The sequence below is a fragment of the Girardinichthys multiradiatus genome, chromosome 1 (assembly GCF_021462225.1).
Source record: "Girardinichthys multiradiatus isolate DD_20200921_A chromosome 1, DD_fGirMul_XY1, whole genome shotgun sequence".
In the NCBI taxonomy this organism is placed as follows: domain Eukaryota; kingdom Metazoa; phylum Chordata; class Actinopteri; order Cyprinodontiformes; family Goodeidae; genus Girardinichthys; species Girardinichthys multiradiatus.
This window is the reverse complement of record NC_061794.1, coordinates 29,907,006-29,933,266: the sequence shown is the minus strand read 5'-3', so window position 1 is coordinate 29,933,266 and position 26,261 is coordinate 29,907,006. Positions and strand designations below refer to the sequence as shown.

At 38.5% G+C, this 26,261-nt stretch overlaps 1 protein-coding gene across 1 annotated transcript; it reads left to right on the top strand.

Annotated features, from left to right (window-relative positions):
* The first annotated feature begins 7,601 nt into the window (after positions 1 to 7,601).
* Positions 7,602 to 25,583, top strand: LOC124871728 (EMILIN-3). The gene is made up of 6 exons (XM_047371224.1): positions 7,602 to 8,269; positions 21,409 to 21,531; positions 22,383 to 22,663; positions 22,752 to 23,077; positions 23,195 to 23,545; positions 23,628 to 25,583. The coding sequence occupies exons 1-6, from the start codon at positions 8,085 to 8,087 to the stop codon at positions 24,771 to 24,773; spliced, it is 2,412 nt and encodes an 803-aa protein (XP_047227180.1). The 5' UTR covers positions 7,602 to 8,084; the 3' UTR covers positions 24,774 to 25,583.
* Positions 25,584 to 26,261: the final 678 nt, after the last annotated feature.

Below are 26,261 nucleotides of genomic sequence, written 5' to 3'. Positions count from 1 at the left end.
ATTGTCAGTAAATATCTATGCAAACCAAGGAAGAACAAGAGGGGTGAGACAGAAGGGGAGTAAGTGTTCTTTGTGTGTGTCAGCGCAAACACTGTGAAATGTTGTTAGATTCCCACACCTGCCTCTTTATGACTTCATATCCTTAAGGTCCTATTGTGGAAAGATAAATAGTTTGAGAAGAACCATTTGACCCCTGTGAAAACAGTGAAATTGTGTGTGAATGCTGAGTGTATGAAGAGCTCAGTTTGTTTCTTTGTTATTCAGTCAATGCTAACCATCCAGTTAAAGTCCGAAGTTTACTTACACTTATTGTCAATGTCAAATCAATTTTTGGAATTAATTCAAGCATTTTATCTGTTCTTTTTCTACAGAGAAATCATTAAACAACTTACATTTTCAATTATATATAGAAACAAGAACTGGCTGCCTACAGCCACATTAATATATGTAGAAATGTCATTCAGCAAGCTGCACATCAACCATGTACCTTTTGTAGCCATGCACAAGGTTTAGGTATACGTCTGGATGGACATTTGGCCACTCTTCTTTGCAAAATTAATTGAGTTCATTTAAAACAAAGTAAACTAATAACGTTCTGATATTGGGGCTTTTCCAGGTAATTATTGTTAGTGTACTTTGTTTATTTCAAAACCAGGCTTGATCATTGTCCTATTGGAGCACACATCTATGTTTCTATCATCTGATTTTGATTTAAACTTCAATAATGTGTAGGTCATTATACATCTTCATTTTTCCACCCACTTTATGCAATGCATCAGTTCCAGTTCTAGCAAAACACACCATCAGCATGATGCTATCACCACCATGCATGACATTGTACTTTGTTTTAATTCTTTCAAAGATTGTTATTGTCATTGTTGCCTAATGGCTCAGTCTTTGCCTTGTCTGACCATTAATCTTTGAAGACATTTGGCTTGTCCATGCTGCAAATTTAAGTCATGCTTGAAGGTGCTGATTTTGGCCAGGCAATTCTTCATTAGTCAGATCCCTCTAAGGTTTATAAAACAACAATCCGAGACATGAAGATGGTTTAATTGCCTTCTCACGCCACTAGTTAGCAGTATGTTCTTCGAACCTCAACAATATGCGCAGACACTTCCTGCTTACAAAACAGGGGAAACAATTTGCACTTTGTTGAAGAAATGTCATTAGATTCAAAAGAGACAGCAGCACAAGTAAGTACTCTAAAATCTATCATTGTTATTGTTGATATCTTTGTCTTCTGTAGGTTTTTAACTGATCAGCAGTCATTATGTTGTGCATGTGCACATACATGTTTACTGATTTCAGTCCTACTGCGCATGAAGCAGGGCTTCCACGTAAGAAATGTCCCATTCATCAGAAAACACTGTAGTGTAAAAAGGGCCTAAGATAGTGGTTCTCAGTCTCTTCAGGCCTATCTCCACTTTAGAGGGGAAAAAAACATATTACAAGCATGTAATAAAGCAATGAAATACACTGCTCCATTCTTTACTAATTAAAAAATAAGTAAAAACAGAAGTGTTTAATTTGTTCTTTTCATCTTTTTGGTCATAAAGTAATTATTTAATGCTTGAAGCTTCTTCTAGACCATACTGGCATGGCATTAACCATAAGTAAAACGGTTTATTTTGAACTCTCTCACAAAGAGGCAGGAACAAAACATTGACAGGCATGGAGGACAAACAGGAATGGTAACGTTTTCGCGATAAGTGAACAGCATGATTGAGTATATATGGAGTGTGATACAGGTGCAATGAGGAGACTGATTACATGATTCAGGTGGACTGAATGAAGCTGATTACAGGTTGACAGATACAGAAAGAAACAAACCATAACTGGTCAAAACAGAAATCCAAAGATACAAAACTAATCGGGAAAACATAACGTACAGAACATGAACAATACTAAGAAACTAAAGCACAGCCAGGAAAAGAGAAGAAAGATCCAAAGAATCTGATGCACCTAATAACATGGGATGGTGTGCAACAGCTTGTACTGTCAATAAAAACAATTAGGACACTACATTAAATATTCTTTTCTTTTCCTAAAAACATTTACATTCAATGTCTACTCTAATCTTTTTATCTCTGGAGAAGAAAGTGATTTAGTTACATTTAAACAACAAAGATTTATGTTATTTTTTTCATTACTGTAGGTATTTTTGGGGCAATTGTCATGTTGCAGGTTCTGGTACTGCTTCAGCTTAAAATTATTTTACAGGTGATCTCACTTTTTCCTCAAGCTCCCTCTGATGCACAGCATAATTCATGTTGGATTCTATGGTGGTGAGCTGGCTGGATCCTGTATCCCCAAACTAGGGCATTTCCAGCTCCATGCTCCACACTTCACAAGGTCTTCTTTTGCTGCTCTGTTATGTTTGATTTACGCCAAACATGTCCTCTGTTTTGATGTGCAAATAATACACTTTTAGACTCATCTGTCCAAAGAACCATATTCCTGAAGTCATGTTCTTTGTCTTCCTTTTCTCTGACCAACTTTAATTTATGCTTTTTACAAAGAAAGGGTTTCTTCCTTGCACACCAGCAATGAATGTTAAACTTGTGCAGTCCCTGTAGGTACCATGATCACAGTTTATGTCGATTGGAGACTTGTGGCATCTTGCGGTCTGCCTTCAGGAAAAATCTTGGATTGTGAGACCTGAACATGTTGGCAGTTGTTTTTAATGTCCTCTACTTCTAATATTCTTTTACGGATAGTGGACTTGCTGACTTTAAATTATTTTGAGACCTCCTTAAACCGCTTAACAGGCTCATAATCTGCTACAATCTTATCTGAATGCCTCAGACACCTCTTTCAATCTCACCATGTTCACTCTCACTTTAACAGTTTGGAGCACACCACACTAAATAACTGGGCCCGTATTCACAAAGAATCCTAAGACTAAAAGTAGCTCGTAGTTATGTCATTCTAAGAAAATTGTTAGACTTTCTAACATTTTTCTCAAGTTTTTTCTTAGAATTTTCTCTTGGTAAGATAAAAGTTATTCACGAAACATCTTAGGCCTTAGGCTCCTAACGTGAGGAAATGTTAAGAGTAGTGAGGAGATCTTTTAGTGAGCTTTAAGAGTGTCTTAAGCAGAGAAGATGGCGGATAGACGGAGCGAAAGGAGAGTTATTCACCGAACAATGAATTAATAAAACCCTACCGGCTCGATTGCGCAGGAATCCACCCCCTTAATAATCTAGGAAATGAGCACATAAACTTCTATAACAATCATGCATTAATTAATATAGAGATAAGATTAACTTTATCACCGCCCTTGGGCGAAATTAAATAGTTGCAAGAAAGATTAATGGTTCACCTCTAGTAAGGTAATATTAGGCATAAATAATAGCAACAACAATAAATAACCATGAATAAAATCAAACAAAATTACAAACAGTATCGTAGAGAATTATTTAAATATTTACAGACCATAAAATGCTCAGACTGGTGCTGAAATCACAGGGAATGATGCATTGATATGCTCAGGAATGCCTGTGTGTCTGCACCGTGAACCCAGGACCAAATCTACCTTTCAACACTCCTCTCTTCAGGCTCTGCTGCTCGGTTCAGTTCGGTTTTCTCCACCTTTTTTTCTCCAATTTGTTTTGGTAATTTTACCAAACTAAACCTCATCATAAAAGAACACAATCACAGTAAAATGCTGAATTTTAATATTAATATGAAGTTAATCAATATGAAATAGATGCAGTATGAAAACAACCAGCATGGTGAGAAAACATAATATTAAGCAAATCAAAACAATGACGAGCATGTCAATAAACTACCTTAAAATATATGGATGCTGTGCGACAATTTATTTAGTCTTGCTAAGTCATCATCATGATTTACACATTTCTGAATCCAGTCTAAATTCTATCAACCTTTAATTTTTCTCCTTTGATCACTAGGAGCGCTTTCTTTTGTTGTTGTTTCTTTTAACTACCAATCACAGCTCTTAGAAGACAGCGTCACACCTAGCAACGGTGTCAATCACACCTCCACACTATGATAGAAATCTCTATTGTCTCCTTGCTCAGAATTGCTCTCAGCAGCGAACTGAATCACTCCTAAGGAGTCCTTGCCAGGAACTTGTAGGCTAAGATAGGAGCCCCTAGAGAGGACTTTGAGAATCTTTGTAAATACAGGCCCTAATCTATAAAAGAGGGCAAACTTCCTTCCAAATGTTGACTAACCATGTTCTAATCATGTGCTCCTGATATTATGTGCCTTTGTGTAATTTTATTTATTTTAAATATGATAAATATTCTGTGAAGGTCTTCCATTTTAAGTAGGAATAATTGAGGGGGGTTGTAATCTATTTCTCACAAGAAGTTTTTTTTTCATTTCATTTTAAATAAAAAAAAGAATTTAATTACATTTTGAATTTTTTTATTACATTTTCTTCTGTCTTTTTTGTTTATTACTAGATTTTCTTCTAGAATATTACTAATATCTAGCAATACTGTTATAACTGATAGTAAATATCCATATGTTAAAATACATCAACAGAAAAAACATTTCATAGGGTGTCCTATTTCTTTTACATGACTGTAATTAAAGCACTGAATGCATTTGAACAGATAGCATGAGGATTGCAACACAGACCTTTGCTAGATATGTTCCCTATATGGGAAATGCCTAAAACCCATTTTATTTATGTTGCTCAGGTGAATGCTGCCTAGTTATAGGCCACAACCCTTTGATTCCACAATACCAGCTTTTGGTTCAGTTTTGAAAACACACACTGCCCCAAGATTTTCCTATATCTAATTCTATGATTTAAATAAAAACTGATTCATAAAGTTGGCAGAGTGCAGAGTTGAAAAATAAATTAAAACTGTATCGATTGTTAAATAGTTAAAGTCATTGAAATGGACTCTGTTCATTTTCTGCACTTTTTCAGAATTACAATCAGCTTTAAAAGCCATGATTGTGTGCACATACAAGGAATTTGAATTCTGCATCACGGTTTACATTTTTTTTATTTGTCCAAATCTTGTCCAAAGATTGTTATGTAAAAAAATAGAAAAGAACTGTTGGCAAATGGTGGGAACAGTTCATTTAAGGGTCAGATGAATGAAACTAATTGAGTTGTGTCCTGTTTTGCCAACGTTGACTCATTAAATTTGTCTCTCAACGCTGCAGGACTACGTGCAAAGATTACATGCAGGATTAATGTCTCATTCAGAAACACTGTGTCACATAGAAAATAAAATATGATTTGTAAAGAAGAAAATACATTCTGTGCTGTTATTGTTACTGGTTAACTAATACTCGAATATATGTTTACCATTAACGAGTGATCAAAGGCTCCAGAAAAGTTTAATATATTTGTTGTGGTGTTTTAACTCAGGATATGTAGAGCAGATGAGGATACTTTACTAAAACTACTCACAGCTGTGGCACAGAGAATACTCAGCCAGGACTGGGATAATTAACCTAAAAAAAACATTGCAAAAAAACTCCCAGATTTACCGATTCAGTTTTTGTTCTGAAATTAACCACTGTGTACATTTCAGTATTACTACAGTAAAGTTTCTTTGTTTAGACTTTTTTTGTGTCGGTATCTAAAGTAATATCCCCTTATAAACTCCCCACATTTCTTTAAACATAAACTAAATGAAACATCTGATACACAGATACTGCACCTAGATATAAATTACAACTTTTTCTCACCCATCTGGACAATCTGTTTGCACAGACCTCTGTAAAATCCGTCCATCCTTTTCTTTGAAAAATAGTGTTTTGGTAAGCCACTGCTTGCCAAACCGGACAAGTTTTGAATAGTTTCCTTTTCAGCTGTCTCTCAGCTTTTTCGAGGTGACAGTCTCTGAAATAATCGGATTATTCCTTCTAAAAGAACACTTCAGGTTTACAAAATATATATCTATGTCTTTGCTGCATGAGTAGATAAAAGAAACCAGGGCATGATTTCACACTGCAGTGCATACCTTGGAATAACATAAAGGAATTTGAAGGGTCTATCAATCAAACTCCTGTTCAAGGCTTTTGATCATTTTTGGTTCAACCTTTCATCAGTTTTAAAACCTGAATCCACAATCTCTCCCTGTTTGAGTTTGAGTGGCCGTTGGTCTGTCATATATTCAGGAAATCGACCACTTGTGTGATGTGTGTCTTGCAAACAGTGAAACTATGTTTCTCTTTCACATTGACCTGCAAATGAAGTGAACAAATACCAGGTTCAATGATGCATAGTCAGCACAAAGGGCAGAAAGATGTTGCAAAGCAGTCGTTTAACTAAGGGGAAAATTAGATTGCTGCTACTTTTTCTGAGTGTGTCCTCTCAATGTTGCATTGAAAATAATTTCCATCTGATCATCTTTTCACAATTCAGTTTTGAAATTTAAAACGTTGCTTCAAATCTGATCTCAGTGGATAGTTTGTTTGCATGCCGTCAAATTACAACCACAAACTTCAATATATTTTATAGTAATTTAAGTGATAGACCAACACAAAGTAGTGAATAATAGTGAAAAATAGAGATACCATGGGCATTTTGGCTGCTTCTCTCCTTGCACAGGTAAGATGGACATCCATGTCTTGATAAATTTACAGCTGTGCCACACTGTTTCCACATTCAGGTGATGGATTTAACTATGAGGCATTTAAAGCTTGGTATGTTTGTAAGTGAATTTTAAACTGGAGGTACTGGATTAAATGTGTGTGAATAGATATGGTGGCCACACTTTCAGATTTCCCTTGGTAAAAAATTATGAAACCATATAAATACACAACCGGTGGGGTTGTAACATGACAAAATGTGGAAAAAGTTCATGGGGTATACATATTTTTGCATGCACTTCATTCTGGCCTTTGTTAATTTTAGGTCAACGTTTCAGTTTAATTTTCAGTTTATCCCTTCAAACACCTTGTTGAGGGCTATAAAGAACCATTTTTGTGTTTTTTCACTACCTTTCTTGAAATAAATATCAAATAAATTATAAAAAAAATTTCTAAACATTAAAGTCCTTAGAACAACAAAGCCCTTCAATCAAACACTAGTGCTCACCTTTTTCAGAAACAACACTAATCTCAGCGGTAAAGCATACATTTAAAAATCAAATGGCAAAGCAGTAAAATGCATGCAGGGGGGCCATGGCTTGCAGGTTGATTGAAGATCTTGGGGTATTTAATGACTAACTGCAGTGAAGCAAGGAGGAGGTCCATTGTGTCCAGCTCTGCAGCGTCTCAACGATTGCACACTGGGATTTTTGTCAGGCACAGCTGCTACTGTGGGAGATGGAGTAAAAATCTGGGCAGACACAAAATCTTTAAGAAAGTTAAGAGGTTAAAATTGTTTTTGATAGAAGAAAGAAAAGCAGGGCAGTGGGTGGGATAGAGAGCAACTAAACAAAAAAATCATATTTTTTTTTATCTGAATTGACTCTGTATGGATGCATACAAAACAAACAAGGAAAGTAGTTCTCAAATCATACTGCCAGTCTTTTCCCTCAACAGGCAGCTCGACCAGGCTGAAGTTAGGGCGGGATATGCAAATACCATCTGTCTGTCTGCCTGCCCCTTCAGAGGCTGCAGAGCAGCACGCTGCTTCTTATACTCACACACACACCCTCACCCGTGCAGAGAGCAGATTGCTGGGAGGGTCGAGCCTTGTCGGCAGGTCTCGAACACTCTTGTACGTGTGTGTATATGTAGCTTGAATTTTAGACGCAGTCACGCTTTCTTCCCTTATACTCTTTTTTTCTCCTGCTCTCCTCCTCCTCTCCCTTCCTGCAGAACACCTTTGTGTTTTTTCCTTGCCTTATTTCCTTCCCTTTCCCTCTTCCTCCTCTCTACCTATCTGACTTACATGTTCTGTGTGCTTGGACTTTTTTTGCATTACTTTGAAAATTGAAAGTGCACACCGGACAAGATGCTATAGCAGTCTGGGCTCCATGTCTCCCTCAAGGTCTACTAAAGAAAACAAGACACCACTTGTGGCAGGGGATGACTGTATGCCTTGAGGAAATAAGGCTTTTTGAATTTGCTTTCATCATCAGGCACTTGCATTTTTGAGACTCTGGAATTAATCAGGTTTTTTACAAATCAAGAGAATGTGGACCAAATTGTGCCAGCTTTCTGCACAGGTCTTTTTCTTGGGAGTGATGCTCTCTGTGGTGGACAGCAAAGGAACTTTTTATGGTGGTCACATCAACCCTTTCTATGGAAATAGATACAACCTCTACAAAGCTGGACTCAACCCTCATTACTCACCAAACAAGCCTATGACCCGCCACAAGTAAGTGTTGATTACAGTTACTAATGCACCATTTATTTTCCACTCCAAGATGTTTAAACATGCGCCTAGACTACAACCTAGACCCAACCCATACTCTACAATCCCTGACAAAGCCATGTCACCAGAGAGTTGCAGAAATATGGCTTTAGTTAGTGTTTCATTGACACTTCTATGGTTCAGACCCAAACAGTTTGAGACTGGGGGTAAAAGCAACAATATACATGCTGCGTTACAGAAACAAAGCCACCATTATGATGCAGCGGAGTGAATGACAAGGGTTGGGATCCCTTACAGTGAATGTGAACTGTAAGAGGGAGGCGGGAGAGCAAAGACTGACATCACAGGGTACTTGCTGGCAAAAGGGAGTAGCACAAAGGATTTCCAGTCAATATTAAAACAATAACAGTGTGGGTTCATGCCAGAAGGTTCCACTATCCACTATCCACACAATTACATGAGTTGTCATTATTCAGTCATATTTGATGAATTGCAAACTTGACAAATAAACACTTGAGATCAATACCTGCACCAAGGTATCAGATGAAATTGAATGAAGGTGAGAGTAATTAAAGTTTGTGTATATATTTGTTTTTATAGAGGCAACTGTTTGACCTGTGGAGCTTTTTAGGTTTTTCTTCCTCTTTACTTCTCCCGCCCTTTTCTTTTTGTGCTTGGCTTCCCATCAGAACTGTTATGTCTTTGGACAGCTCCCCAGCTACCTGCTGCTCCACTCAAAATGCCCCAGGAGACCAATGATTGCCCAGCCTTACTTTGGTGGCTCTCCTACATTAACTATGCCACTCAACATCCTGTACCAGTAAAGGAAAAAGTTCAGGATTTCTGAAGTGAGATTCTGTTAAAAGGTTAAAGCGGATCATGTCATACCTTTAGTAGATTACTCTCTTGGTTTCTTTATTCAGCATAAATCCAGATTTATTCATCTCTGAGGTTGAAGCTAACAGTTTAAAAGAGAAACCAAAGCAGACTTCTACAAGCTCTAAAGAATTTTAATCTGGGTGTAGTGCTGTTTAAAAGCTCCTGTGATAGAGCGGTGGTTGGATAATAACATCATAAGCAATTTATTTACTTAGTTTTCCACGTTAATGTTAATACAAACATGATGGCCATTCTCTTTTTCTTTTGGGACTTGCACTATACTAACTTATGATGTTTCATTGAGTAAAAATATCAAGTTATTGTGAGAAGCAAATCGAGTTTTGTTGTTATGTGAAAACAATAAAAGGGAAAAGTAGCTCTCTCTGCACCTTCATTTAGTATAAATCCAGATTAGCTGATGCTGGGGCTAAAGTTTATGGGTAGTGTGAAAGCGGCCAAAGCATACTTCTACCTTCTTAAAACAACTTAAACCTCCAAAATGTTTTAGCAGTTCATGTAAAAATATTGAGCAACCTTAAAACCTACTCTACGTCTGCACTGTGTGATTATTTACAAAAAAGCTAATGATTATTTACACAGGAAATGAAGTTAGGAGACTGGCAACCTGACCAGGGTTTACCCTGCCTCTTGCCCAATAACAGCTAGACACCAGCCCTTTCATGACCCTCCAATGGATGGATGGATGGATGGATGGATGGATGGATGGATGGATGGATGGATGGATGGATGGATGGATGGATGGATGGATGGATGGATGGATGGATGGATGGATGGATGGATGGTTGATGGATGGATGGATGGATGGATGGATGAATGCTTTACATGTACTGTCCAGTTCGTGTTTCAAACAGGAAGGTCATTGGTGGTGCACTGCCTCTTAACATTATTTCCTATGTAAATAGTCAGTAAAGCTAATTAAACATTGTTTGGGTGAACTGCATTTTTGAGGTTAAAGATGTTTTAAAGACAGTAGAAGTCTGCTTCGGTCTTGAGCACTCTTACACTACCTGTTAGCTTCAGCCTCCATAGACAATAAATCTGGAGTAATACCAAATGAAGGTGCAAAGAGAATGATCTATTGCAGGTAAAAAATTTATGAACCTCTCTACAAAAAATCCCTTTTAATTGAGCATTTACTTTTCTCCTTTATATTTTTCATATAACAACGAAACTTGATTGACTGAAAACCGGTTTTCTCACAATAACTAAAATTTTTATTCAAAGAAAACCTCATAATTTAGTATAGTGGATGCCCCGAAAGAAAAACAGAATGGTCATCATGTTTGTATTAACAATAATTGGGAAAAATAAGTAAACCCATTGCTCATGGAGTTATTATCCAAACAAAGCTTTGTCATGGGAGCTTTTAAACAGCATCACACACACATACTCTACATTACCCAACACGTGTAAGCATTCAGCTTTTATTTAAGTGGGGACCAACATTCAGCCTCTCAGAACTGAGTGCAAGCTGTTATAAAGTGACAGGGTTCACACACTCAGCAGCTCTGAATTTGATATAATATAATATTCTTAGATCTGCCAAAGCACCAGTAACAACAATTTGCAAGATGGCTAAAGGACAGATTTTCACCCAACTTGTAAAAGCAGCAGTTTTCATATTGCACTCTGGGCGCTCCTAGGACTTTACTGTAAGCTCTGCATCTTGGCTTTCATCACCTCATAGGAAGCTGCTTTTCAGTACTTGTTTCTGACATAAATAGCAAGCAAGCATTTAGTTTCAACGTTGACTCAATAAACCTGGAACTAACGTTGCAAAACATTAAAATTTCATTGGTTTAAAGTCAGCCTTTTAATTAATCAAAAATGAGAATCTAACAGTCGTTACACGATCATTTCTTTTTGACCCCATTGACCTTTGGGTATTTTAAACATCACCTCATACATCTGCAGCATGCTGGTGTCATAAGACAGGAGCATCCATCAAGTATTTCTGATCATAGTGTCAAATCTATCTAGCTTGGAAACAATTTCATGCCGTATCTTTGTATAAGCTGATTAACCAGGTGCTTTAGTGTGTCCTACAAGTAAATGTAGTCCTTCCTTTCTTGATTACTAATAGGCGTTAATCTTTCTCCACACTTGTGTTTGTGAATTCAACAACAGTGGTTACCAAAAGCTGATAACCTTGTTGGAAACAGCAGTCCCCAGGGACGTGTAAGTGTCCAACCAACACTTCTGTTAGATGAGCTCAGATCCTGTCTTCCTGACATTTCGAGGGAAATATGGACTTAAAAATTCCAATTGAGCTCTGACTTGTATACAACAGTATTGCCAAGCTTGTACATATTTGTATGTCTGTAGATTTGTGTTTTGTGGAGGAAATCTCCAAGTTCAAACTTTTATTTCTCACTGAACTCAAGGTCAAAACTATGACACATTCCTGCTGGTGAAGTATTTGAGAATTCTCAGCTCAGTTTGTCGTCACTTTGAATTATCATCTATGTTTTGGCAGCAAAGCGAGTGATTTGATTTCACAGTCATTTATTTCATTCAATGCAACCACTTGCTGCTGTGAGACAATTTATGGTCCTGTAGCTTCGGAAAGTGACATCTTAGACGGCAGAGACACTGTACTTGTCCCAACTTTACAGCAAATGTTTTGTCCTTATATTAGAAAATTGTACTTCTCCTTTTGCTTCTTTGTAAAGTTACATTTTGACTAATTGCATTTTAAAACTCTCATTTTCTCTACTGTACAACAGTGGAAGGATAACCACATAGAAGCAACACATTCATCCTTTGAAAAAAAAATTTCCCTAAATCATCTTGAACCCTTGCAGTTGTCAGATGTCATGCATAATCGCTGATTGGATTTGAGTTATATCTGTGGGTTTTTTGGTGATGTATGGGGCAGAGATCAAGAGGCGAAGGTCAGCAAGCTGATAGAGGTTAGAGGTTGCTCTTGGAAGTTTGGGTTGAGTGCCCAGTGGAGGACAGGAATGGAGCCAGTCTCCTGCTAAGAGTTACAAAGACTGAGCAGTTAACTCCCAAGCTTTCTTTTAACCAAGTTATTCATCAAACCTCATGCTTTAGTTGGTGTAACTGAAAGGCTTTCAGCCCATAAAAGAGATGGGGATCATTTTTCATTCTGTTTTACCTCTCAGTAAACATAAGATGATGGGACTGTTGAGGATATCTGTGATTTTACCATGGAAGAAACAACTCTACTTCCACTGATGGAGGTTTTGTGTGGTTTTAGTGGTTGCACATGGTATTTATTCTGGTGTGAACACATAAGGTGCCATCAATAATACAGGCTTTGTGTAAGAGTTTGTAAAAACGATTGGGAGTGGATGAAAGGGAGGAATCACAACTTTTTCAAGCCTAGGGTTTTAAGGTGTCTCTGAAGTGTCATATTGTCAACGTCATTTTGCCTCATATCAAGACCAGTTAACTAGGGCGCTGTCGTTTGATAGAGCCAGGTGCAGCTGGTCGCATTCGATAGCCACTCAGAGCCAGTTTCTGATAGAGGTTCCTTCATAAAAGGGAGTTGCTCTTTTGAGATGAGGGATTGCTGAAAAGTCAATGACTGGATGCAATCAGCTTGGCTTCCTTTGACAGACAACATACAATTGGCAACATATGATCAACTGCCTTTGACTGTATTGCGCTGTAACTGGATCAAATTAGACTGCATATAAGTGAACTGAATTTTAAATGGACTGATTTTAAAAGAGCTTTTCTAGTTATAATGACCACTCGAATGGCACATTCACCCAGCCGCACTCACAGACTTCCATATTTTCATACACTGATACAGAATGGTAGGGAAGTGTCTTCTCCAGAGGCACATTGGCATATGGCAGGAGGAAGCTGGAATCAAACCTACAACTGTTCCATAGCAAGAGAACTACACCCCTATCAAGCCACAGTCACTCCATATAATTAGATATGATTGTGGTGATTTGACTGGACTGGACTGCTCTTAATTGAATTTGGACCACTTTGATTTTTTAAAATACATACATAAATACATCAAATCAAATTAAAGTTTGACAGCAGCACTGTAAAGTTTTACTGAGCACTAATTGTTCATGTGCAATCTTTGTCTTTCAGTTTGCAAGTTAATTCAAGAAGACGTATTTTGTTTATAAAAAATGTAGTTTTGTTTTAGAGGATAGGTATTTTGAGATGAGCCTTCAAGTCATTTTTAAGAATACAGGTCCTTCTCAAAATATTAGCATATTGTGATAAAGTTCATTATTTTCCATAATGTCATGATGAAAATTTAACATTCATATATTTTAGATTCATTGCACACTAACTGAAATATTTCAGGTATTTTATTGTCTTAATACAGATGATTTTGGCTTACAGCTCATGAAAACCCAAAATTCCTATCTCACAAAATTAGCATATCATTAAAAGGGTCTCTAAACGAGCTATGAACCTAATCATCTGAATCAACGAGTTAACTCTAAACACCTGCAAAAGATTCCTGAGGCCTTTAAAACTCCCAGCCTGGTTCATCACTCAAAACCCCAATCATGGGTAAGACTGCCGACCTGACTGCTGTCCAGAAGGCCACTATTGACACCCTCAAGCAAGAGGGTAAGACACAGAAAGAAATTTCTGAACTAATAGGCTATTCCCAGAGTGCTGTATCAAGGCACCTCAGTGGGAAGTCTGTGGGAAGGAAAAAGTGCGGCAGAAAACGCTGCACAACGAGAAGAGGTGACCGGACCCTGAGGAAGATTGTGGAGAAGGGCCGATTCCAGACCTTAGGGGACCTGCGGAAGCAGTGGACTGAGTCTGGAGTAGAAATATCCAGAGCCACCGTGCACAGGCGTGTGCAGGAAATGGGCTACAGGTGCCGCATTCCCCAGGTCAAGCCACTTTTGAACCAGAAACAGCGGCAGAAGCACCTGACCTGGGCTACAGAGAAGCAGCACTGGACTGTTGCTCAGTGGTCCAAAGTACTTTTTTCGGATGAAAGCAAATTCTGCATGTCATTCGGAAATCAAGGTGCCAGAGTCTGGAGGAAGACTGGGGAGAAGGAAATGCCAAAATGCCAGAAGTCCAGTGTCAAGTACCCACAGTCAGTGATGGTCTGGGGTGCCGTGTCAGCTGCTGGTGTTGGTCCACTGTGTTTTATCAAGGGCAGGGTCAATGCAGCTAGCTATCAGGAGATTTTGGAGCACTTCATGCTTCCATCTGCTGAAAAGCTTTATGGAGATGAAGATTTCATTTTTCAGCACGACCTGGCACCTGCTCACAGTGCCAAAACCACTGGTGAATGGTTTACTGACCATGGTATCACTGTGCTCAATTGGCCTGCCAACTCTCCTGACCTGAACCCCATAGAGAATCTGTGGGATATTGTGAAGAGAACGTTGAGAGACTCAAAACCCAACACTCTGGATGAGCTAAAGGCCGCTATCGAAGCATCCTGGGCCTCCATAAGACCTCAGCAGTGCCACAGGCTGATTGCCTCCATGCCACGCCGCATTGAAGCAGTCATTTCTGCAAAAGGATTCCCGACCAAGTATTGAGTGCATAACTGTACATGATTATTTGAAGGTTGACGTTTTTTGTATTAAAAACACTTTTCTTTTATTGGTCGGATGAAATATGCTAATTTTGTGGGATAGGAATTCTGGGTTTTCATGAGCTGTATGCCACAATCATCCGTATTAAGACAATAAAAGACCTGAAATATTTCAGTTAGTGTGCAATGAATCTAAAATATATGAATGTTAAATTTTCATCATGACATTATGGAAAATAATGAACTTTATCACAATATGCTAATATTTTGAGAAGGACCTGTAGAGAAGTGTCCTTCTGCTCAGACAGGAATCGGTAGCACACCTCACCATGGTCTATCATGTTTCCCCTTATTAATGTAGTCAAATTATTGATGCGTTGTATCTTAATTTTTTTAGAAATGTACCAAATCTTCTTGCAAACTGTAAACTTTTTTTCTCAGAATGTGTGTATTAATAGTTTGGTTTATAGGCATCCCTGCCTGGATCTGTTTCCCATTCACAACAGCCTGTCCCTGCCAGCGTGTGAGTTGCAAAATGCCAGTGGATATTGTCTCTGAAGGTTTAGCTGATTAGCCTGGAAATTAAGATGTAATTATTTTTGGCATCAGGCATACATATTTGGTTACTGTCAGCACATCCGCACATATGGTATCCACATTAAGGAATTAGCCATAGGGCTACTGTCAAGCACAAAAAATTTGTAATAATCAGTTTTATAAGCATGGCAAAACTGAATGATTTTTTTTCTTTAAATATACATTTTCTACAAGGAATTGCTTCATATTTTTGATTTGTTTTATTAACACCAAACATATCTCCTAATCACAATAACAAGAAAACTCAGCTCTGTTTCTTAAAATGTCAAATTGTATTTTTTCAGTTTTTGTGTTAAATTTGCACGGTTGACAAATTAAAAGGCAAAAATGAGTGAATTGCGATTCCTATTTTTGGTTGTGGTTTTCAATGAAAGGTTCGGTTCATGCAGATCTGTCCTTGAGCTGTAATATGTACGCAGCTGTTGTTTTCAAGCATTTTATTCAGTGACTTCAGATGGGGTTATATTCTACACAGTACCTGCAGTGAGTCTAACTAATCTAACACTACTGTTTGAACACATTTTCTTCCACAGGCACAAAAACTAAAGCCTAGGTATAAGTGAAGATGATTTTATTTCTCCTTGGTCATCTCAGCCTTTTCCTGCTCAACAAAAATAAACTGTCTAAAACGCACAAGCTTACGTTAACAAAGATAACAGTTAGGAGTTTAAATGAAAAACACATATTTTTGAAGCGTAATGATGGTAAGTTACTTAGCTGACATGTTTCTCTGCATGCCAGATTGATCCCCCAAGGTGTTGGAGCTGGGAATATGTTTGTCCCCAATCATTAGCCAGGAGTAGCCTCAGTCAACCAGACCATGGAGCCTGAAGATATGCCAGCTGGCATCATTAAAAGCATTTATGAAAAGAGATGGGCCCTGGAGGAGATCTGTTAACCTATAGACACAGCTGTTGAAGGCCTTATAAAAGACTGCATGGGTTGCTATCAGTCCCCATCCAGTCGTAAATCTGTCTGAGACAACAGCGGTGGCCTGGGTTCAAACAGACAGGGACCCCTGCAGGTGAGAGCAGGAAGATGAGCCACTGAGTGTCACAGTATCAAAACAAGTAGAAAGGGAAGGTGATGGAGCAACACATGGAGGCTTGTGGAATCTCAACCAATATAAATAATACAGTATCAGGGACATGGGCCAAGACATGATTGATATGCCTAGATTGCTGACCAGGAATTACCTGCAGTTTTTACATTTTAAAATAAAAAAAGTAAGCAAAGTTTGAGAAGGAAAGTTGAACAGTGAGTTGGATTGAGCCTAAGGAGGGTGGAGATGTAATCTTTGTCTGAGAGTCTTTGATGGGAATTCTACTTTTTCCTGGGATGCTGTAAAACTGTTAAGATTTGCTGGAACTTTTTACTGTTGGAGCAGAAATCCAATCTCCCAGCAAAGGTAAAACGATAATGTTGTGTTGTGTGAAAGTGACAACGGTTCTGATGACTACAGTCTCTTGAGGAGGAATAAAGCCTAGGTTACAGAGGGATTAGTTGGATAGGTTACCACTGGATGGTACATCAACGGTGTGCAAACACTGGACATCTGTTTTTTCCCCACATTTTGGTTGTGTTTTCATGCAGATTTTAAAAAGACAGCAAGGGAGTTTTTAATAACACACACTCCAAAAACTGCTGGGTTAAAAACAACCCAGTTGGTCAAATATAGACCGTTCGAGCCATGGGTTAACTAAATAAAAAGGGTTTTACCTCGCTTAGTATGTTGGGTTTTCTAAAATCTGGCCCTAACCTAAAAGTTACCAAAGTGTGGTTTAAAAAAAAAACTTTTAACCAAGTTTACAGGACAAGTTATGTTTGGGTTACAATGAATTTTCACTTTCAGTTTAATGTTACATTAAAAACTAAGGGGAAAAATTATATATATAAAATTATATATATATATATTATATATATATATATATATATATATATATATAATATATGATGGAAAGGTGAAAGAGTTCGAGAAGTATGAATGCTTTTGTGAGGAACTGTTTGCCATCACTTTATTCTCCCTGGTGTCGTTCTTTGAGACACTAAGGATAAAATATTACACAGAAATGGATCCAAATGACACTGATAACTACAAACTGTGAAAACAGTGATGAGAAATGTGAGAGAGTCAAGTTTATTTTCCCAACTTGGTGAACATGATCCGTTTTCACTCCAATGAGTAGCACTCCATACGTGTGTGTAAGAACAGGGTCACACACCTCCTGTGATCTATTCACACACACACTACACTGCTTTTTCTCAGCTGTTACAAGTACTTGTGACTATTTATCTCAGCTTTCACACTCTCAAAAACAAACAGAAATGCTCCTCAATCCATTAGATAACCCTTAGCCATATAGTCTGACTTAGATCATAATATTCTGCATGTTTGTCTAAGTGAACTATGCAACAAATAAAAAACACAGGGAGTGATCAGTGTTCAGCTTTCTCAGTGATCGTAAAAAGAGCCTCCAAGTGGGGTCCAGAGGAAAAGCAAACAATTAGCAGTTCTGTAATATTCACTGCCAAATAAATCTGCTTGTTTTGTTCTGTTGTACCAAGAAAGTCATATGCAGCAACCAACTGCAGCTGCATGTGTGAGTTTAAAGAGCTAATAAAGCCACCATCATAGCACAGCAGCCTAGGTTATAACTCCTGCCTCCTTAGGAAAGCAAGGCCTGGCACCAGGTTGTCAGGTTGGTATGAAAGGAGCTCTCTTATTCTAGCGCCTGCTCTTTCCCTTTCGCTGCCATTAACATACGTCAACACTTTCAGAGTGGTGGCACTACAAACAAACTCTGTCCATGCAGTCTGAGATTTGCAGCAGAGCTGTTTTCTCTCAGATTTTAAATTGGTTGAGTTCCCTGAACCTGCTACCTCGACCCTCCTCAGACCCCCATCCCTCCCTGTTACACCTAGCATGACTATTTATCCTAAAACAGCTGTGAAGTGATGTTAAGTACCACATGTGCTGCTAAATGCTCCCCTCTGAATGCAAAATAATTCTTCACATGTGAGCCTGAAGAGCTTGGATCCTCATTTCCTGAGTTGCATCGAGTCCAGGGGAACAGTTGCTATAGCTGCGCTGGCAGGGAAGAGTGAGGAGGGGACCGAGGAGGCCCAACTCCAGCACGATGCAACACGTAGTTACAGTCAAGTTATGTGTTGGATTCTGAGTCCATTTGAAGACTTGTGGGATTGAAACCACTCTTCGAAAACTATCTTGGTGCAGGATTGCCAAATGCGTTCCAAAACACAGTTATTCTTTCTTACTCATACAAGTGCTGTCTTTAAACTTATGCTTTATTCGTGGATGATTACATATTACAATTCCCCAATCGAAATGCTTACATTGAGCAGAAGCCGTACACATAATTGGATCTACATGGAAACACAATCAGAACTGAAGATAAGCTTCATCTTCATCCACCATTTCTTTCTGGCAAAAACATTCCCATCCTTTTGCTCAGGGTAGGGAAATGGTTTCACAGTTACATAACCTTGGATGTGAACAGTTTTCTCAGCATCTTTGTGCTTGTTTAAAGTGAAACTGACATTTTTGAGAGAAGAAATCACACATTTGTATGGTGTCCTTCAGGGGGGTTCAGTATATGTCTCAGCATACTTTTCTTTCTTTGAACAGGCCTGACAAAACCTCTAACCCCAGAGATAATGGATAAAATGTATAAATACATAATAAATCACTTGGTCACTCTTCTATATTTGGTCCAAATAACAAAACAGCAAAGGAGAAAACACAATTGCAACACTTAAGAAAAGTATTTCAGAAACTAGAGCTGCGCAATCCTGTATATCAAATCAAATAATCATCACAAGATCAACATTTTAAATAACACAAACACAAAATACTGCTTAGATGCACTTTTTGTACACTATAATATTTAAGGTGCCTTGCAACAAACTTTGCTATCCAATCATATCTTTAGCCACATGGATTTACTTTTACCATCTTCTATTCCCACAACTGATGAGCAGCTAAAACCACATGATCACATACTCTGTATAAAAAGGACACAGCGCCTTCGTTTGTTACTGTCACTGATTTAAAATTTTAAATAAACCTTTCTCAGTTTAAATCAGTTGGGATTACCAAATTTAGTATGTATGGTATGGCAGGGGGGGCATGCTTTCCACCCTGGAATGACATTGGCCACCCCAGTAAGTCAATCAGATGTGATAAGTTGTTGGTTTAGAGACTAAAGCTGAGTTGTCCACGCATCAGCAAACACTCTTGACCTTTTCCTCTAACCAACTGCATTATTTGTTCATGTAGCAGTACTTTTAAAAGTCTGCAATATATACATTTAAACTAACTTTAACAGTGTTCCTGAAATCTGTTATTGTTACCCTGTGTTTGATAAATACTTTACATAAAGATTATTATTTTTAGTGTATACATTTTAAATCATTTTGTAATGTTTTTTATTGTGGAAAAAGAAAAGAAATCCTTTTATTTTAAAGAATAAAATACTGAAAATGCTTGTAGGAGGTGAAACTTTAAATGCTCTTTTCCAGTCAGTCTGAAATATACATTAGTAAAAACAAAAGACAGTTCCTGTTGTTTGGTAATGGTACAACATCACAGCATTTTTCAAAGTCAGTCATTGGTTTTGATTTTGGTGTGCCATCCCATGATTTTTAATGCCTCCATGTGCAATATCAACAATGAAACTAGTCCTGTATCGACATGGTTTGACAACTTATTGAGGAAGAAGTCATTACAGAACTATTCACACTAATTCATGGAGACATGTATAGAAGTATTTGGCCATAATGACTGAACATTTGCAAAGCCTGACAGTACCATTCAGCTGTAAAGTACAGGGGTGGCATCATGTTGTGGGGGTGTTTTGCTGCAGTAGGAATTATTGCACTTGACAAAATAGATGGCATCATGAGCCATGAACATTTCGTAGAAATATTAAACAGCATCTCAATATATCAGCCAGAGAGTTTAATTTAGTGGCACAAATGAGTTTTCCAAATTGAAAATAACCCTGAGGATACAACTACATTAGTTGCAGAGTGGCTTAAGGACAACAAAGTCACTTTCTACCAACCTGAATCCGTACCACCAGTTCTGTCATGAGGAATTGGCCATAAGTCCAGCAAACTATTGTGAGAAGCTTGTGAAAGGATGCCATGGATAACCCAAGTCATACAATTTAAAGGCCAATCCTAGTAAATACTAAGAACATGTGTGCTTTTTTAATTTGTAGAAAGGTATCTCTCATTGGTCTGGCATTTAGTAAATAGAAATAATTAGTTGGATTAACTAATAGAAATAATGTTGGTAATCCGCCTAAAATAGTTTTTTTTTTTTTTTCCTGATTTAAGGTCAGACAGTGAGAGGAAAAATGTAATGTTTCTACTTGTACAGTGTATGATAATACCGGGTTTCAACTGTGGATCTTAGGGACCAAGATCAAGAAGCTCAGTGAGAGTGGTGGCAACACTGTGATGATGAAAAAGAACAATTTATGTAAAAAAAGGCATGTCTATTTTATTTTGTTTGTAATAAATAAACACAAGAATCTCTATTAGAAACAAATATACTCCAAGAATACAAAATTATACTTTTTTGTGTGCTGATGTTTTGGTTGAGATTTCCAGTTCTAAAATAATTTGGAATGCATGAACACACTTTAACACATCTACTGGTCTAGTCAGGAATCATTGTTTTGAATGTTGTGTTTTGTTTATGCATTTGTTTCTGTGAATACTATTATTATTCTGCACAGAAAGTTGGATCTAATTTGAAAAAGAAGGCAGTAGGATTGATGAAGCATTCAAACAGCTTAGGGCAACCAGAGCTCTAACAGAGAAACAGATTTGTGCAATGCAATCAAACTTTTGGAAAATCAGTTTTATCTGTGTGTTAATTCGCAAAACCTGATGGATTTTTTCCCATGCCTATATTACAGTTGCTTGGTTTACTGAAGTGACTACTGCTGGTGATTAACCTAAATTTAGTATGTACAATTCCCATTTTAACCTGAGGATGTAGAGGATACAGCTTGAGATCTTAAATGGAGTAGATGGTGTCTAACCTATCTTTGTACTTCAGTGGTGATCATTCAGCTCTGACGTAATTCTTTTATACCCACAGAAACCACTGCGCTTACATGGTCCAGAAAAACATCACCTGCATCCTGCAAGATGGAGTGGAAACCTATGTGAAGGCTGAATACACCACCAAGTGCATCTGGGGTCAAAAATGTCCTGTAGTCATGTACGTTAATCAGTCTAATCAACAAAATGCAAGTATTTCAAACAGATCTTAAACTAGTAGAAGTCAGTCTCAGTTCACTATGCTTACTGTAATGTTTCAAATGTGCAATTATGACTTTAGGTTTAAAAAAAAACGGCATTACGAAGCCAACAGTTCCCTAATATACTCAATGCAGGTGCTGCCCTCTAGTGACCAAATCATATTATGTTTTACAGCTAGAGGTTTTACGTTTTTGTGTCCAAGGTTTTTTCTGACTGTTTACAGGGAAAATGTGGGAAAACTGATCTTAATTTTCTGATAACTTTTCAGTTTAGATTTGGCTCTGTTGCTACTTTTTTATGTTTACCAAACTATAAATAAGCTGTCAGTTAACAGTGTACAATTACAGTAGATTGTTGAGTAATATCTTAATGTTTTTGTAACAGGTGTTGAAAATGGTAATGTATCTTCTCTATTATGTAATATGCATTTTAAAAACCAACACAGAGAAAAACTGAACAGAACTCTATTTTCAAAAATGAAGGTAAACCTGTGAGAGAGTGTTGTAAAGGAAGAGAGATGAGTTTGATTTAAACCAAGATAATGTTAAAGTTTGGTGATGACCTGGACCCAATCCTGTGATGCCACACAATTTACACCAGAATTGATCTTAATCTCCTAATCGTTCTTTAATCCATGTTTAATCCCAATGGAAACAACTTCCTGCAGTTTTTTTCTCAGCACTTTTTATCTGTTCACCTCAAATATATGCTCCAAGCTGAATTATTTAACAAACAAAAGCATTTTATTTAGCTGAAACATTTCTATTTACACTGACAGAAGGCAGTCTATTTTTGTCCTTATCCATTCAGGTACAGAACATTTCACAGGCCAACATACAAGGTGGGGTATAAGACTGTGACTGAACTCGAATGGAGATGTTGTCCTGGTTACTCTGGTGAAGCTTGCCATGATGGGCCCACATCGTTGCCTGACATCATAGGTCCCCATCGTCCAGGTATTAAAGGGGTCCCTCTTGGGCCTAGACCCCCAGTGGACCAGAAGCCTGGAGGAGCTCCGCTGGATCCAGGCAAGTTCTTCCCTGGTATAGACTCAGGACAACTACCTGGGGGAGATGGAAAACCTAACTATGGTAAGAATGCATTCCATGGTTGTCTTGTAGACATGTCCTGTCCACCAAGTCTTTTCCTAAAATTCCAAGTAACAATTTGGCTTTTCAGGAGTTGCAGGTGAACGTTTGGACCGCATGGAGCAAGACCTGCGTCTCCTCACTCAGAGTCTAGAATCCCTTAATAGGGTGGTGGCTGGCCTCGAGGACCGACTTCGAACATCCCTTCGTGAAGAAACCAATAAGTTCCTGGTGTCACTGCTGCCCAACCCCCCAAGAGGGCCAGACTCCACCGTGGGATTCGGGGTGATCCCTGATGGGTCTCTTGATGGATTGGAAGGAGGTGGGACCATCCCTGGATTTGGAGACTTAGCAGGAAGGGTGACTGAAGTGAGGGATGAGCTGCGAGCCAAGACTCACATTTTGGAGGAAATTCAGGTACCCTGTCTTTACCCTGTCTTTACCCTGTCTCCAGTATAAAGATCACATCAGTCTTAGCTCTTTTAAAACTTTTATCAACAATTTTATACTTTTTATATGTACCATTGTCATTAGGGTATGGTTCTAGGTCACGATGGCCAGCTGAAGAAGCTGTTGGAAGGAGCCATCGGCAAACCCATCCCTGGTCGAGGCTCAACCTCTTATCTGGACGAGATCTTAGATGTAAAGCTAGCTGGTGTGAGAACTGAGATCCTCGACGGCTTTGAACGCCGTCTCACTGGTATGGAGAACCATTGTGATGACAAGATTGGGGAAGTGCAGCGGCAGTGCCAAAGGGAGCACTTGGATGGCCAGGAGCAGATGCAGCAGTCTCTGGATGGCAGAGAAACTGGGCTCAGAGAAGAGTTGGGCTCCTTACAAGCTCAGATTCAGGGTCTAACTCTGACTGAAAGCTGCTGTGGACAGGTATGACTGACTTCAATAATTTAATAATGTGCAACTGATGGTTCATTGAGGAGCTAATGGAAGATAATGTTCATTATTACAGGTAAACAGCCTGTCGGAGCGCATGTTGCTGCTGGAAGAATCTGTAAAGGAGTTAACAGAATCTCAGAGACAGCTGCAGACGGCCCTCGCTGACCAATCCACTCACATAGAGACCCTAGTCGAGACACGCCTGGTGGACATGGAAGGCAGACTCAATGCCACCAGTGGTGGACATGGTGAGGTTGAGGGGCTTCCCGGTGGTCTGGATGGATTCAAAACATTGCTTGAAGACAAGTTAAAGACTCTAGAGGAGAGAGTGTCTGAGGCAGTGGAAGAACTAAATAATGCTACAACTCCGGCTCTTCTGGAGGGTCAGGTGGTTCCTGCACTGGAGACAGAGATTGAGTCTGTGAGGAGGAGAGTAGAAGGAGACCTAAGTGGAATTCAGAAACAGCTATTAGACCTGGAACTCCTTTGTACCTCCACTTGCAAACAGCCCACCCCACAAGAAGGGGATGTCGGGGACACCTTAATAGATGAGGAATGTAAAGGAATAGGTAAGAAGATGACAGACCGTCTAGACTCCCATTCTAACCAGCTGGACCGCCTTAACAACACATTGAATAACCTGATACTCCGCATTGCTCAGGAGGAAACAGAGGGTTCTGTTCAGGGAGAGATCACCCTGCTAAAGGTGAACATTAACTCTGTGAACCGCACTCTGAAAGGGCTAAAGGACTCCATTACCTTTATTGCAACTGAAGTGGGCCATGCTAACTCCTCATGGGAGCAGCGGGAGAATCAAATCGTCAACCAGGTGCAAGGCATCACCAAACTCATGGGCCATCAGGCTTACCTTCTTGGAGCTAGTGAGAGGCGACTAGCAGAGCTTAGAGGTGAGCTTGCAGCCCTGAAGAGACAGCTGTCAGGGGGGCTACAGGGCTGCCGCAGCACAGCAATGGAGGTGCAGAAAGAGGTAAAGGTCGTTGACAGCAGGGTAAGCCAGGTTGAGAGCCAGTGTAGCAGCCTTGGGGAGCTTGCAGAGAACCTGGAAAGGATCAGGGCAGAGCTGGAGAAACACTCTGCCGCCATCCTGAGCCATGTTAACGGTACGCTAATCACTCATTCAGAGCAGCTAGGTGACCTGAAAAGCAAAGTCCAAGACTTTGCATCCAAGGATGTCCCTAATCAAAACGACGACCATTAGCATTTAAGCTATAGTTATTGTAAGAAAGACTCACTATATGTGTGCTTCTGACTAGGTCCAGGTGCCTAATATTTTGCTTCTGCCTCTCTTGTTTAAACAATATTTGCACAGATGCAAATGAACGCAAATGGCGAAAGTTATCTCCCATAAGCTTCTATTTCCAGTGCCTCCGGAACAACTAAGTATAGCAAGGAAAGGGAAGAAGATTTCTCTGTGGTTGTATAACCTGGCAAAAATATTTCAATAATATTTCAATAACTGTTTATTTTATAGGGCATTTGTTTGTTTGTTTTTTTCTTGATTATGATTGTTTATCGTTCTATCCTTTTAAATTATGTGAAGTGACTGCATGATGATACCATTAAAATGTTTTTATGGAGAAATGCTAACAGAAGAGAAAATGCTGCTACAGGTTTCTGCTGACAAGGACACCTGACATCCACCTTTTCCAAAACAAATACTGTATGTCAACTTGGTGCTATGTACATTTTTTTTATCTTTGTTTTAAATATGTTTAACAATGGCTTATATACATATCTTCTTGGATAGTTGTCTGTATTTTCTGCCACATTGCTCTAAATAATAGAGAATTTCCATTATTAACCATTAGGGGACAGTGAGAACACATTACATGGCATTAAAATCAAAGAGAAGTGCAAAGAGGTGCATTTTTGTTGTTTTCAAGTCCCTTTTATGCAGAAATCATGTTAATATTTTTCTTTCAGACAGTTTATTAATTTGAATTCAGTGCAATTGTTTGGCCATGTATGAGAAAGCATTGTGTATCTTAAATAAAAAAAGAGGATAATAGTTGGGTTTTTCTTTTGATTGTTTGAATATACACATAAATGTCTATCCATTTACTAAATGCCAACAAGTATGATAAAAATAAGCAAAAGATCCGAGCTTCAGTTGGTCAATATAACTTTTTAGATATATGAACTAAGAATAAAAAAATACCTAGACATATCCCAAAATATCTAAATAAGGGGAGCACTATCAATGTCACAGATCAATGGCTTATCAAACTTTGCGAACCTTAAGACACTTTATAACCAATTTGGTGATATGGTCAGGGTCAATGTCCATTTGGAAGGCCCATTTGTTCCCTTTCTTGGTAATATTGTGAGATGTTGCTGGAACAGGAACAAGAGGGATAACAGCGGACTTCCCGTGACATCACTGTTTGAATAAAAACCCCGCGTTTGAACAGACAGATCTCTTCCACGTAGGTCCCCAGCGGAACTGGACGGAGGGACACAGCGCTCATGTCTCTTTGCTGGCAAACAGACATAACTCTTCAAACTGGATCCAAGAGTGGCATACGATCACACGATTATATGCACTAAGTTAAGTATGGAGGTAAATTTGTCTCAATATTATTCAATCAAAAAAAAAAACTAATCTTAATCAAAAAATATTGAGTTGTGATCAAAACTTTCAGAGTTGTAACAATTTTTTTTTTTTATGGAATATTTTATTTTGGGG

Bases quoted from the DNA above. Each gene is read 5' to 3' on its own strand.
- LOC124871728 (XM_047371224.1), top strand. From the start codon at position 8,085: ATGTGGACCAAATTGTGCCAGCTTTCTGCACAGGTCTTTTTCTTGGGA. The intron at 8,270-21,408 runs GTAAGTGTTGAT...TTATACCCACAG, and splicing joins AAGCCTATGACCCGCCACAA to AAACCACTGCGCTTACATGG. The intron at 22,664-22,751 runs GTAAGAATGCAT...TTGGCTTTTCAG, and splicing joins AGATGGAAAACCTAACTATG to GAGTTGCAGGTGAACGTTTG.